The following is a 15690-nucleotide window of genomic DNA, read 5'->3' as shown; positions in this document are numbered from 1 at the left end:
CGACAGTAACACAATAATAGTGGGGGACTTTAACTCCTCACTTACACCAATGGACAGATCATCCAAAATGAAAATAAGGAAACACAAGCTTTAAATAACACAATAGACCAGATAGATGTAATTGATATTTATAAGACATTCCATCCAAAAACAGCAGATTACACTTTCTTCTCAAGTACGCACGGAACATTCTCCAGGATAGATCACATCTTGGGTCACAAATCAAGCCTCAGTAAATTTAAGAAAATTGGAATCTTACCAAGCATCTTTTCTGACCACAATGCTATGAGATTAGAAATCAATTACAGGGAAAAAAACGTAAAAAAAACCGACACATGGAGGCTAAACAATACGTTACTAAATAACCAAGAGATCACTGAAGAAATCAAAGAGGAAATCAAAAGATACCTAGAGACAAATGACAATGAAAACACGACGATCCAAAACCTATGGGATGCGGCAAAGGCAGTTCTAAGAGGGAAGTTTATAGCCATACAAGCCTACCTCAAGAAACAAGAAAAATCTCAAATAAACAATCTAACCTTACACCTAAAGGAACTAGAGAAAGAAGAAGAAACAAAACCCAAAGTTAGCAGAAGGAAAGAAATCATAAAGATCAGGCCAGAAATAAATGAAACAGAAACAAAGAAAACAAAGCAAAGATCAATAAAACTAAAACCTGGTTTTTGAGAAGATAAACAAAATTGATAAACCATTAGCCAGACTCATCAAGAAAAAGAGGGAGAGGACTCAAATCAATAAAATTAGAAATGAAAAAGGAGAAATTACAACAGACACCGCAGAAATACAAAGCATCCTAAGAGACTACTACAAGCAACTCTATGCCAATAAAATGGACAACCTAGAAGAAACAGACAAATTCTTAGAAAGGTATCACCTTCCAAGACTGAACCGGGAAGAAACAGAAAATATGAACAGACCAATCACAAGTAATGAAATGGAAGCTGTGATTAAAAATCTTCCAACAAACAAAAAGTCCTGGACCAGATAGCTTCACAGGTGAATTCTTTCAAACATTTAGAGAAGAGCTAACACCCATCCTTCTCAAACTCTTCCAAAAAAACTGCAGAGGAAGGAACACTCCCAAACTCATTCTATGAGGCCACCATCACCCTGATACCAAAACCAGACAAAGATACTACAAAAGAATAAAATTACAGACCAATATCACTGATGAATGTAGATGTAAAAATCCTCAACAAAATACTAGCAAAGAGAATCCAACAACACATTAAAAGGATCATACACCATGATCAAGTGGGATTCACCCCAGGGATGCAAGGATTCTACAATATACGCAAATCAATCAATGTGATACAGTATATTAACAAACTGAAGAATAAAAACCATATGATATCTCAATAAATACAGAAAAAGCTTCTGACAAAATTCAACACCCATTTATGATAAAAACTCTCCAGAAAGTGGGCATAGAGGGAACCTACCTCAACATAATAAAAGCCATATACAACAAACCCACAGCAAACATCATTCTCAGTGGTGAAAAACTGAAAGCATTTCCTCTAAGATCAGGAACAAGACAAGGATGTCTACTCCCGCCACTATTATTCAACGTAGTTTTGGAAGTCCTAGCCACGGCAATCAGGGAAGAAAAAGAAATAAAAGGAATACAAATTGGAAAAGAAGAGGTAAAACTGTCACTATTTGCAGATGACATGATACCATACACAGAGAATCCTAAAGATGCTACCAGAAAACTACTAGACCTAATCAATGAATTTGGTAAATTTGCAGGATACAAAATGAATGCACAGAAATCTCTTGCATTCCTATACACTAATGATGAAAAATCTGAAGGAGAAATTAAGGAAACACTCCCATTTACCATTGCAAAAAAAGAATAAAATACCTAGGAATAAACCTACCGAGGGAGACAAAAGACCTATATGCAGAAAACTATAAGACACTGATGAGAGAAATTAAAGATGATACCAACAGATGGAGATATATACCATGTTCTTGGATTGGAAGAATCAATATTGTGAAAATGGCTATACTACCCAAAGCAATCTACAGATTCAATGCAATCCCTATCAAATTACCAGTGGCATTTTTTACAGAACTCGAACAAAAAATCTTAAAATTTGTATGGAGACACAAAAGACCCCGAAGAGCCAAAGCAGTCTTGAGGGAAAAAAAAGGAGCTGGAGGAATCAGATTCCCTGACTTCAGACTGTACTACGAAGCTACAGTAATCAAGATAGTATGGTACTGGCACAAAAACAGAAACATAGATCAATGCAACAGGATAGAAAGCCCAGAGATAAACCCACGCATCCATGGTCAACTAATCTATGACAAAGGATGCAAAGGTATACAATGGAGAAAAGACAGTCACTTCAATAAGTGGTGCTGGGAAAACTGGACAGCTACGTGTAAAAGAATGAAATTAGAACACTCCCTAACACCATACACAAAAATAAACTCAAAATGGATTCAAGACCTAAATATAAGATGGGGCACTATAAAACTCTTAGAGGAAAACATAGGAAGAACACTCTTTGACATTAATCACAGCAAGATCTTTTTTGACCCACCTCCTACAGTAATGGAAATAAAAACAAAAATAAACAAATGGGACCTAATGAAACTTAACAGCTTTTGCACAGCAAAGGAAACCATAAACAAGACGAAAAGACAACCCTCAGAATGGGAGAAAATATTTGCAAATGAATCGTCGGACAAAGGATTAATCTCCAAAATATATAAACAGCTCATGCAGCGGAATATTAAAAAAACAAACAACCCAATCCAAAAATGGGCAGAAGACCCAAACAGACATTTCTCCAAAGAAGACATACAGATGGCCAAGAGGCACATGAAAAGCTGCTCAACATCACTAATTATTAGAGAAATGCAAATCAAAACTACAATGAGGTATCACCTCACACCAGTTAGAATGGGCATCATCAGAAAATCTACAAACAACAAATGCTGGAGAGGGTGTGGAGAAAAGGGAACCCTCCTGCACTGTTGGTGGGAATGTAAATTGATACAGCCACTATGGAGAACAGTATGGAGGTTCCTTAAAAAAACTAAAAATAGAACTACCATATGACCCAGCAATCCCACTACTGGGCATATACCCAGAGAAAACCATAATTCAGAAAGACACATGCACCCCAATGTTCATTGCAGCACTATTTACAATAGCCAGGTCATGGAAGCAACCTAAATGCCCATCGACAGATGAATGGATAAAGAAGATGTGGTCCATATATACAATGGAATATTACTCAGCCATATAAAGGAATGAAATTGGGTCATTTGTAGAGATGTGGATGGATCTAGAGACTGTCATACAGAGCGAAGCAAGTCAGAAAAACAAAAATCATATATTAACGCGTAAATGTGGAACCTAGAAAAATGGTACAGATGAACTGGTTTGCAGGGCAGAAATTGAGACACAGATGCAGAGAACAAACGTATATGGACACCAAGGGGGGAAAGCGGCGGGGTGGTGGTGGTGGGATGAATTGGGAGATTGGGATTGACATGTATACACTATGTGTATAAAATGGATGACTACTAAGAAATAAATAAATAAACATACAAAAAAAAAAAGATAAACTCTAGATATTCAGATGCCACTGTAAGTGTTTAAGAAGAGCAGCAGTACTGACTAAAGTTACAGCTTTAAATTAGAAAATAAAACCTGGAAGCACATCACAATTTGGAGACGGGTCTCTGTGTCTAAAGACTTCTAACCTGGATAATCTGTTGATAAACGACCCTGTGAAGCTTCAGATATTCTTCTTCTTGATCTTGGATAAAAGATAGAACTTTGCTTTCTAACCAAAACCCAGTGTCTTCCAAAGTGGACAGGTAAACTTTGCCTTCTGAGCAGGACTGTCCAACAACAACAGAAGACAGGTTAGTCACAGAGCCGCTGGGCCAATTCGCCCCGTGTCCTGACCCAAGCTGGTGGACGCACCTCGTGCTGAAGATGGATACTCAACCGACAGTGGAGGCTGAAGGCTCGCAGGGCAGTGCCTTCACTCAGGTGGTGAGAGCTCCCACCTGGCGACTGCAAAATCGATTCCAGATCCACCTGTGAAACAGGACATCTGCAGGCTAGGTTCCGGCTCAGCAGGCAGCGCATGAAGTGAGGACATAGCTGCGCCAGGAGAGGGCTGCCAGAGCAGCAGGGCGAGTGTCCTCCCTCCTCCAAGCCTCCCGTAAAGGGACAAGAAGACACCTTTTCATAGGTGCTGCTCAAGGAGCCCTCAGGATCAAGCTCGTCCAGCCCTTGCCCCCTGCAGCCCCCGCTGCCCACCTCCAACCCGCCGACATCCGATGTCTGGTGCTGATAGGTGGGAGCCTCTGGCAGCAGTGTCAGTAACAGGCTGCTTCCGAGGGCTGGCCTGGAGGAGACGGCCGAAGAGCCAGGACGGGGAGGAGACTGGAAATTCACGGGACTCGCTCTCCAAAGGGCCCTAGAAAAGCCTGCCCAGGACTCAGGGGGCTGGAATTCCCTCGTCGATGAGCAGGGCCAGAGCAAGGGGACCTGGGGTGGCGGGCCGTCTTCCTGCTGTCGGGCCTGTTCCGACAGACCGGCTCACCCTCAGAGTTGGCCTCAACAGGACACTGGGCTCTGAACACGACTTGCTAGAAAGACCAGGGCCTGGAAGTGTTCACCCAGTCCCATCCCGCCCCCAGGTGAAAATTTTACACTATAACGTGGAAAACTTAGACCTTACCCTACCGCTCAACTTCCACGGCACCTGCAGCTGCTCTACAAAGTTACCTTGGATGTTTCAAGGGCTTTCAAAAGACGGTTCAGTTTCTTCTGGGGCGCGGAAAGCAGGCACTCGCGATTCTTCGGGTGGGTCAGCAAGTACTCAACGTAGACCAGCGCCAGCCCGGGTTTGACTGGGCACGGGTCCTGGACCCGCACCTTCCGCTTAGACGCAGAGTTACCCTGAAAGCCCACAGTGAGTGAGGCACATAGCAGGAAAGCACGTGAGTTCTAGCATACAGCTACCCTCCTTCAGCAAACTTTAAAAATGACACAAGTGTACCTTGCTCTGAGGCTGCTCTTCCGGCAGCGAGTCACAAACGAGCTCCAGGATGTGTCCCACTTGCCCCCAGGAGCAGAGACAGTCTAACAGAATACAGTAGCTCTTGTCGGCTGTTCCTTCCTCTTGGTTTCTTAGTGTGGAAATCACACCACAGCTGAAAATGCCACATATATAAAATCATATCTAATATCTCAATAGCAATTTCTCACTTTCCTAAAAGGCGGGGAAAATGAAGAAGCTAAAAACTGAGGGTACATAAGCCCTTCTTATCATGGGAACTCTCAGACGTTCTCCACCGCAGGAAAAATACACTGTTTTCCCACAATTACTACGCAGGACAAGGTCCAGTACAAAATGCTGACTCTGAAAGCAGCTTCAGGGGCCCCTAGATGTGAGGCACCGAGGACACACCAGGCACTTACAAACCCTGGCCTTTTGTTTCTGTGTTGCGTCTGTCAGACTCTAGAGTAAAGATCCGTAATCTGGGGACAATACTTTTTGTTTAGCATCAAAACATTTTTTTTATAAATATGAATAAAAATAAGTAATTTTTACTGAGTTAATAACCAACACCCTAGCGCAACGCTGCCCAATAAAGAACACAATGTGAGCCACAAAAGCGGGCCACGTGTGTCATTATAAAGGTCCTAGTAGCCACGTCTAAAAAGGCAAGATTAATTTCAATAATGTATCTTATTTAGCCCAGCCTACCCCCAACATCCTTTAAGACATGGTCACTGTAGAAAACTACTGATGAAACATGTTACATCCCTCTTTCATACCAGGTCCCCGAGTCTGCATCACACCAGGATGCACACACAGCTTGCCCCAACCCAGACTCCACATTCTAAGCACTCAGAGTCACGTGTGGCCAAGGCTCCGTGGTGGACGGCGGGATGGCTCACGTCTCACCATCTGGCACTTGAACAACGCCAGACTCTCAGTTTCCCGTGGTGGCTTCCTGTGTCCCTCAGCAGTCCCGGAGCCCTGGAAGCCACATCCCCTGCTCTCCCTGCCACAGGGGAGGAGGCCAGGGGCAGGGAGCACAGCACTGGGGGCTTGAAGGTCACGCAGGCGTCACCAAGTGAGACCAGGAGTGCACGGAGAGGGCGGGCACCTGAAGGTGGGCACAGCCGAGGCCGGCATCAGGGAGGCCAGCACAGACAGAGGGGTCTTGCAGCGATCATCCTGAAAGCATGAAAAGACACACAGCAACAGGGAATGTAAACAATGGGATCCTGAGGGCCCCATGACTCCCAGGAACCCATTTTCAAAGCTGCTTGGTAGGAATTAGAGTGATGCTCTCAACACACAACAGGAGGACTTAACCCCTTGGGAAGCATTAGGTTTGATAAGTCTTCTCAAACTTTTATAGGACACTTTACTACTTTCTGTGATGAATTATTTGAGCAAATATTTATTAAGCACCTACTGTGTACCAGGAGATCCTTGGAATACAGCAGTAACCAGAAGAGACAAAAGTCCTTGCTGTCAAGGCACTGACTGGTATTTGAAAAACAATACCGATGAAAGGAAAAAAAAACCCAACTCTATATACTCAGTGTGTCCTGAGTATAAAACTCAAGGGAATGAAACTAGTCAGAAAAGTTCCTAAGTAAAATAATCAGAACAGAACACCTTAGGAAGACAGTGCAGTGCAATGGAGCTACCTGGCCAAACCCAAGTCCCATGAGATGCCACACCCCAACCAGCTGGTACCACACACGGAGAAGGGCTGGTCTCTGAGGGCGGGGCTTTGGCAGGAACCAAGTGAGGATGCCCCACTGCAGCTACATCACCACCACTAGTATTATCACAGTAACAGAGCAGACAGGCCAGACTCCATCAAGATCACTTAATAAGAAACACCCTTGGTTGGATGAGAGGATGAAGGAAGATGGGCCCTAAAAGGAAAAGAAACAACAATTTTCCTGGACATATACGTGAAACAGAAACAGGTGCAATGTCACCATCTGGCCTGTAATTAATCCGCATTCAGTCAGAGTGAACCCACCCTCACCCCCAACTCCCAATAAAGAAAATGTTTTCTTGATGTTACAACAGTCGGCTGGCAGCTACTCCTGATTCCACTCCATGTGTGGCTTACAGATGCCTTACCCACTTATGGGCCAACCACAAGGTTCTGGGAGGTACTGAGGGCAGAGAAGCTCTCTGGCCGGAATAATTCGGGATTAAAGACTTAATTCACCACCTCCCTTTTCCTGGACACACCCAGGCCACACTGTTCACCTGTCATCTCGTCTGGTATCCTATGGCCTCTATGTTTATCTTCTAATTCTCAACCCCATGTGATTATCTGAGCTTTTAAATGTCCTAGTGACTTGGGCAGCCTTGATTATTTACCTTCACAGACAGGTCACATTTGCATTTCAGAGGCAGGATGGAGCTCGGAGACATAACAGTCACAGAAATACGGCTCAGAAAAGCTAAGAGGTCCAAGGTCACATAAGCAGTTGTAAAAGAACCAAAAGTAAACTTTACCAAGATAAGGGTGATTCATAAGACCTATGACCTTTCTATATTTAAGCCACACTTTCTTCACAATTAGGAATAAATTTACATTTCTACATAGCAGTTTTATTTCCATTGGTTTTGAAATATGGCCTTTACTCAGAAATAGAAAGTCAAGGAATGAGGAGGTTTCCTTCCTCCAAACAGAAGTTATGCACACAGTTCTTGTCTGTCTCAATAACACAGACACAACTCAGATACTTCAGAAACATGTGCTTGCCGGATGCTGTCAAATGCCTAAAATTGCCCCCCAAACCAAGATGCTACTACATCTTGATGTTCACAAACTCCTCTTTCTCAATTCCCAGCAAATCAGACCAGATTCTAAAATAGTGTCAGGCCATTAGAGATAGAAAACCAGTGCTCCCCAGACAAGTCTCTGGGTGAAGGGATGGAGGCTGGAGGACACGTGGCCTCACCCCGTGAAGGGCGAGAGGCCGAGCGTCCTGCGGGGTGGGCGGTGGCTCAGTCCCCGCCTCTGCAGAGGAGGAGCAGGTCCAGAGGCTGGTCCTGCACAAACGTGACCTGGCGCGCCTGCCTTAGCAGGGTGGCCCGTCTTACCTTAAACGCTTTCATGTACTCTGGCAGCATAGAGGCGAACTTGCTAACGGTGTACACTCTGGCCTCTTTGTTATTCTCCATACTCCTGTGAATGCTTCTCCAAAGAATCACAACGATCTCTAACAAACCCGCCATGGACGCAGTATCACTTATTGACAGCGTTTGGTCCAGGGCCTAAGATACAAAAAATTGTACTGTGAAAGAATCAAATCATAATAACTCTCAAGAAAACAGCACTGTGTCTAAAAGCACATCTCAGAATTCCAGACCTAAGGCAGAGATGGAAGGAGAGGCAGATAGAACCCCTAAGACTGTGGTATGATGTCTGATGGGATCGACTCCCCCTCGACCGTGGGCTGCTCTGGTTTGTGGGCTGGCAGGGAGTGACAGCACCAGGTGTCTGCGTGTCTTCTAGCGAATCCTTCCTTGTCTGCGCAGAGGGATGGGGCCGTCTCCCCAGCACCACACGCTCACCTGCGCGTGCTCCACTTCAGATGCCAGCCCTGTCCGGTGACTGTGACAAACTGACAACTTACCACACAGGCCATTTCCTGGAAGGGACTACCTTGAGATGCAAAGCAGGATTCATTTCAGGTGTTGGTATTTTTGTGCTACTCAGATGTAACGGGAAAAGATACGGCGAACAAATTAACTTAATTAATGAGGGCACACAGAAAAAACAAAAGTAGTTGCTATATAAAGTTATATTTTTCAATAGGCACTAAATACCTGGAATGACTTATGGCTAAATTTAAAAAGCAATGAAACTACTAAAGGCTTAGATACTACTATGAGAATGATATAGATAACAAATTGACAAAACTTCAATCTGTATTTAATTTTACTTTTTACATTCTAGTGATTAAGCATAGCACTCATTTAAGTCCCCTGAGAAAGCCACCACTTCTCCTTTACAAAAATATGCTAAGTTCCTAAGTAAGATTTCATTAAACAGAAAGCAGAGATTTTTAGTAGATAGCAATGTGAAAAGGTAAAAGAACCAATTCAAAAAATTATGCTTTAAGCCATTAAATATTCTTAGAATGACAAAATCCAGACGGCAAATTGTATTTTTTTTCTACTACCGGTTACAATAGAGCACCCTTGTGTTTTCTAACGGTACATAAACTGACCTAAAATGTGATAAAATGCAGCTTTCTCAATAATGTCTAGGTTCAATATGGGGGTGGAGGGTTCCTTCAGTATTTGAGAACTGTAACAGTTTTCACTTTTTGGCGAAACCACTTCCACCATCCATCAGCACAAGCGTGAAGGGGTGGCCCATAGGCGCAGGGCCCCGCGAGCCTGGAGCTGGCATCCCAGTGAGGGTTTCTAAAGTTACAGGATCACTTCCCTAAAAAATCCTGCCCACCCAACCCATACACTGAGGGGAAAACTCTGAAAAGGGGAACTCAAATCCCACCAAGAAAGCAGAACCGGCTCCAGACGCTCCCGGCTGAGGGCTTCCTGAGCCCAGGCTGAACAGGCCTATGAACTGATGGATCTGCTAGGCAGATTCGGCCGTTAAGATGACATCAGGCTCTTCTCTCTCCTCCCCCTTCTGCCCCAGCGGACAGACAGGGCAGGGGATGCTGAAGCGGAGGGCAGGTGGGGTCCGGGGAGTGCTCCCCCCAGCCCCCGGGCAGGCCGACGGAGCCCCACACACAGCCCGCCGGCGCAGCCCCAGCCTCAGCGCGGGGCGGCCCTGTCGGCTCCTGGCTCTCAAGGGCCGAGGGCCTGCATCCAGGGCGGGGACATGGAGACAGGAGCGGCTGGACAGCGCAGGAGCCTCACCCTGCAGCCAGCGTGAACCACGTTTCATCAAAAGGGCAAAACTATCTTCTGTGACTTCCTTTTTTTCTTGGTTTTAATTGAAGTATATTCAACATCTTGTGACTTTCTTTTAAAGGCCAGTACCCTAATCTACATAGCACCACAAAACTACCCAAAATGTTCACTTCAGAGGTACATACAAGCATGAGAGTTTGTTTATAAGCTTAAGATACTGCTTATAAGTAATAAGTTTCTAAGTCTTAAATGTTCCTTTTTTAATGATATAATTGGTCACTTTGGATTCTGAAGAAATACCAGCTATACAGCTTCCTTGATAAATTACTTTTTCAAAGACAATTCTAAATAAAGCTCATTCCCAAAAATTCAACCCCACGACGTTTATAGTAGAATCTTAGGGCAGTGGCGGTGAATAAATCCTTGAGAGCGCCACCACCCATCTAGTTGTAAAATACGGTAACGTCCAGACCCAATCTACGTGTGCCAACCCCAGGTCGAATTAAAATATACAGAAGCTTCAAAATGGAGTAAAGACCTAAATGTAAGGCCAGACACTATCAAACTCTTAGAGGAAAACATAGGCAGACACTCTATGACATAAATCACAGCAAGATCCTTTCTGACCCACCTCCTAGAGAAATGGAAATAAAAACAAAAATAAACAAATGGGACCTGATGAAACTTAAAAGCTTTTGCACAGCAAAGGAAACCATAAACAAGATGAAAAGACAACCCTCAGAATGGGAGAAAATATTTGCAAATGAAGCAAATGACAAAGGATTAATCTCCAAAATTTATAAGCAGCTCATGCAGCTCAATAACAAAAAAACAAACAACCCAATCCAGAAATGGGCAGAAGACCTAAATAGACATTTCTCCAAAGAAGATATACAGATTGCCAACAAACACATGAAAGCATGCTCAACATCACTAATCATTAGAGAAATACAAATCAAAACTACAATGAGATATCATCTCACACCAGTCAGAATGGCCATCATCAAAAAATCTAGAAACAATAAATGCTGGAGAGGGTGTGGAAAAAAGGGAACACTTGCACTGCTGGTGGGAATGTGAATTGGTACAGCCACTCTGGAGAACAGTATGGAGGTTCCTTAAAAAACTACACATAGAACTACCATATGACCCAGCAATCCCACTACTGGGCATATACCCTGAGAAAACCATAATGCAAAAGCAGTCATGTACCAAAATGTTCATTGCAGCTCTATTTACAATAGCCCGGAGATGGAAACAAACTAAGTGTCCATCATCGGATGAATGGATAAAGAAGATGTGGCACATATATTCAATGGAATACTACTCAGCCATAAAAAGAAACGAAATTGAGCTATTTGTAATGAGGTGGATAGACCTAGAGTCTGTCATACAGAGTGAAGTAAGTCAGAAAGAGAAAGACAAATACCATATGCTAACACATATATATGGAATTTAAGAAAAAAAATGTCATGAAGAACCTAGGAGAAAGACAGGAATAAAGACACAGACCTACTAGAGAATGGACTTGAGGACACGGGGAGCGGGAAGGGTAAGCTGTCACAAAGCGAGAGAGAGGCATGGACATATATACACTACCAAACGTAAGGTAGATAGCTAGTGGGAAGCAGCCGCATAGCACAGGGAGATCAGCTTGGTGCTTTGTGACAGCCTGGAGGGGTGGGATAGGGAGGGTGGGAGGGAGGGAGACGCAAGAGGGAAGAGATATGGTAACATATGTATATGTATAACTGATTCACTTTGTTATAAAGCAGAAACTAACACACCATTGTAAAGCAATTAAAAAAAAAATATATATATATATATATATATATATACAGAAGCTTAAGGTGAAGAAAACTGGGAAAAGAGTGTCAGCAATAATAATTTTTCCTTTGTATTAAATCCTACTCAAACTCCACAGTGAACTACAAAGGATACACAGAAATTCTTTCTAGAAAATTCCTTATGATCCTCCAAAATAATTAGGTGAAGTATCAGCACTAAAGGAATAAGTAATTTTGTTGCTAAGGTAACGGCTTGTGGAAATAACACCTCTGCCTTGTTGCCCTGCCCTTCTCCCACGGGAGAAGCACCCGTCCAGGTCCCCACCCCCGTGGCCCCGACCCCGTCCCCGTGGCCCTGTCCCCGTCCCCGTGGTCCAGGCCCCAGCCCCATGGCCCCAAGGTGGCGCCGGGCGGCGGCGGCTCGACTCACGCTCACGTTCTCTTTCCCCGGCTCCTCACTGCCCTCCCCGCATGCACTCAGAGCCCTCCGGATGCAGGCGTTCAAGCAGTGGCGAATCACATGAATCAGCTTTGCTAAAATGTGTGAGACAACCAATAATTAATTTACGTGCACCTTCAACAAAAGTTTCTAACACTGAAATTATAATCCCAAATAATTAAAGTGTTACTTTACGGGAACTCATTAAGAACCACACTGAGCACGAAGCAAACACGCCAGGCTCACAGCGCGGGGCGGGGCTGGGTACCTATGTTGGTACAGGCCGTGTGCTCGTGCGCGTGCTGGTAGAACCTCCGCGCAGCCGCATGGTTCATCTGCAGCAGCGTCACGCAGCGCTCGCACCACACCTCCTCGGGCTGGTTCACGGGCAGGAAGGAGTTGAAGATAAGGCCCACCAGGCGCCGAGTGACGGGCAGAGAGTCCGACTCCAGACGGACCAGAATGTGCTCCATGGGGCATATTTTCCAAAACTGTGGATAAAGCACATGTGCAGAAGGAGAGTATAATCAAAAAGGAACTAATTTCTACATTCAAGGAAATTCATCTCAAATGATTATACCAGAATCTGTGACTCTTCTGTAGACAAATTAAAATAAACCCGTATTTTAAAAAGCACTGACACATAAGGCAGATAAGCACAAGGCTGCTGGGATTAATTATAATCCATCAGGACCATCAGTGGACCCTCAAATGACAGTTATGATTATAAGTCTAATAATTTTAAAATTTCCTAAAACACCACAACTTTGGGCCCATTAATATGAAAAGTGAATTTAAACATCTACAACAGGTTTGGCACAGAAAGCTAAAGTGAGTCTCCCGTTTCCCACCTCGGACACAGAGGCACCCCTCACGGTCACCCCTCCCGCCCTCTACTGGGTGCTGCCCGGGTGGTCACAGGCCTCCTCGAGCCGCCTCACAGCCACTGCCCACACCTGCACACGGCAGGACTGTCATGCTGCCCCTCAGCGTAAAAGCATCAAAGTCGTCCACTGCCCACAGAAAAGGGCCAAACTTCTCAGCAACAAATTCAAAACAAGGGGAAACACCACAGAATAATGGAAATAAAATAGACTCTGACGGTACAGTGTTCAAATCCTGTCTCTGTCACTTGTGCAAACACTTAACACTCATCTGCGTAAAGGGGACAGCACCACTGACACAGACTTTCCTCAAGGACCTGGTTCTCATGACCGTCCCCTCTCTCCAGGACTTCCAGTGGACCTTTCTCATCAGCACTTAAGTATGCTCCCCGGTCTCCTCCCCCCCCCACCCCCCACCCAGGGACCGGCTCCCGCCAGCTGCCCGCCCCCCGCCAGCTGCCCGCCTGGCCCTGCCCTCACTCCCACGATACCTCAGTCCACCCTCCAGGTCAGAAGGACCTTGCGCATTCAGACAAACATACTCCCCCTCTCCCGAGGAAATGTCTGAGCATCCGACACTACGACCGTTCCCCCACATGCTCCCGGAACACTTCCATGCGCACACTTGGTGTTTCTGAAATAGTCACTGTAGTAAAGGCAAGTGCCGCCCGACAGCCATGCCACCAGCTGAGTGTCAACCCCGGAGTGGCCGGCACAGTGACAGACAGATCCCAAGAGGGAAACCGAAGCACTCAGGAGACCAGGGGCTGCTCAAGCCTCAATACCGCGCAGAGTTCAGACCTGCTGAAACCAATATACCCAAGAAACACTGTAGGTCACAGCACTGAGACTGGATCGAGGGGCAGTGCCTAAAAGAGAGGGTTTTCATATTGGAAAGGTTGGCTCCTGAGCCCTCATGGAGACCAGACGACCTTGAACGGAAACTAGCGATCGGCACTTACACCAAATGCCAAGGTTCCACGGGTTTTTCTTGCAGTGAACATTCCCCGCAAGTCTGCCTTTCCAGAAACTCCCCATTTTAACCTATTTTTCTTTGATTCACTTTTTCTAAAATAAAATGAAGAACAATTCTGATTAGTTTAGGGTTCTTCAATTACCTGAGGTTTTATTTTATCTAAACATATTACCCACAGGTTGATATTAACATCAGACAAGACCATAAACAAAATTGCTAACTGGTGTTTCATTCCTAATGTTAAAAATAATTGCATAAGGGCTTCCCTGGTGGCGCAGCGGTTAAGAATCCACCTGCCAATGCAGGGGACACGGGTTCAAGCCCTGGTCCGGGAAGATCCCACATGCCGGGGAGCAACTAAGCCTGTGTGCCACAACTACTGAGCCTGCGCGCTTTAGAGCCCGCGAGCCGCAACTACTGAAGCCCGCGCGCCTAGAGCCCGTGATCCGCAACAAGAGAAGCCACAGCAATGAGAAGCCCGTGCACCGCAATGAAGAGTAGCCCCCGCTCGCCGCAACTAGAGAAAGCCGCGCGCAGCAACAGAGACCCAACGCAGCCAAAAATAAAATAAATAAAATTAATTAATTAAAAAATAATAACTGCATATTAAGAAAACCCCATTTTTTTTTAATAAAGACGTTTCAATATTAGTAACTGTTGATTTGGCCTAAATCTCAGGTACACAATACTGAAAATGTAGAATTTCGAAACCAACAGTAAACAACTTGAAACCCCTAGCACTGACAATGCAAATTATAAACAGAAGCCTAATTAACTAAGTTGGTAACTGCCCCTTGGCCACAGGACATAATTTTATCTAATCAGCTTTAATTCTCTACCATGTCATCGTGCCCAGGGCCTTCGCACGTAAGATGTGTCTCCTAGATCCTGAGTGCAGCACTGCCAGCGTTCACCAAGGAAAGTAAGGAGGTATATATACCCCTCACTCCTTCAAAGCAATATGTAGGAGGCCAGGCTGTGCCAACGTGCACTAACAACGCAAGCACGGCCAGTGTCAGACACTGCAGTGGCACACTACCTGTCACGCCAACCTGCTGGATGATCGACCCCCCTTCCTGTTAGCTGCCTCTCCGCAGGCCTGTCAATCTCTGACCTTGATTTTCAAGAAGAATTAGCTGGTGCGCCCGTAACAAACCTTTCCAGAGAGCTCACAGCTAAATCACGCTCTGCCTTGCTTGTGCAAGCCAAGGACTGACATGAAAGAAGCACCTCATTAAAACATTACTCTTCCTTTTCTGCTCTTACTACTCCCCCAAACCCCAAACTCTCCAGTCAGACATTTTGTCCAGGTCTTCCCTGTTCTCCTGGGAAGACCCACAAACCTCAGAACACCTGCTCTGCCCACTGCCTCACCAGCCATCACCTCAGTGATCCTCTGCAAACAGATGCACACTTCAAACAAAACACTAAGCGGAAACTCCCGTTTCAGATTCAGAACTACACTTTCAACAGGCTGTTATAACAAATCCAACCAAAATTGCAGCCAGCCTTTTTGTTCACAGAATTGACATGCCGATTCTAAACTTTATATGGAAATACAAGCGCCCCAAACCACCAAGAGCTCTGAAAGAAGAGCAGAGCGGGAGGACACACACTGCAAGACTTCCTGCCAAGCTGCAGTGAGCTCGGAAGTACGGCC

General features: G+C 45.0%; 1 protein-coding gene across 4 annotated transcripts in view; it reads right to left on the bottom strand.

Moving 5' to 3' along the window:
- Positions 1-15690, bottom strand: part of NCAPG2 (non-SMC condensin II complex subunit G2) — a 61758-nt gene that overhangs the window by 18845 nt on the left and 27223 nt on the right. For 3 of the 4 annotated variants that reach the window (XM_089917102.1, XM_022576307.3, XM_022576334.3), the window contains 8 exons: positions 12439-12661; positions 12162-12265; positions 8157-8330; positions 6181-6251; positions 5064-5217; positions 4790-4963; positions 3977-4093; positions 3751-3891 (listed from right to left, as the gene is read on the bottom strand). In XM_089917102.1, coding sequence (XP_089773228.1) covers positions 3751-3891; positions 3977-4093; positions 4790-4963; positions 5064-5217; positions 6181-6251; positions 8157-8330; positions 12162-12265; positions 12439-12661 — 1158 coding nt within the window. The remainder of the gene's footprint in view (positions 1-3750; positions 3892-3976; positions 4094-4789; positions 4964-5063; positions 5218-6180; positions 6252-8156; positions 8331-12161; positions 12266-12438; positions 12662-15690) is intronic. The other variant, XM_089917103.1, reaches the window with a different exon arrangement.

Source organism: Delphinapterus leucas, chromosome 9 (genome assembly GCF_059928025.1).
Source record: "Delphinapterus leucas isolate spDelLeu-1000000601 "Yukka" chromosome 9, BTC_Dleu_Yukka2, whole genome shotgun sequence".
In the NCBI taxonomy this organism is placed as follows: domain Eukaryota; kingdom Metazoa; phylum Chordata; class Mammalia; order Artiodactyla; family Monodontidae; genus Delphinapterus; species Delphinapterus leucas.
The sequence above is the reverse complement of the archived record's forward strand: the minus strand, read 5'-3'. Positions and strand labels throughout refer to the sequence as shown.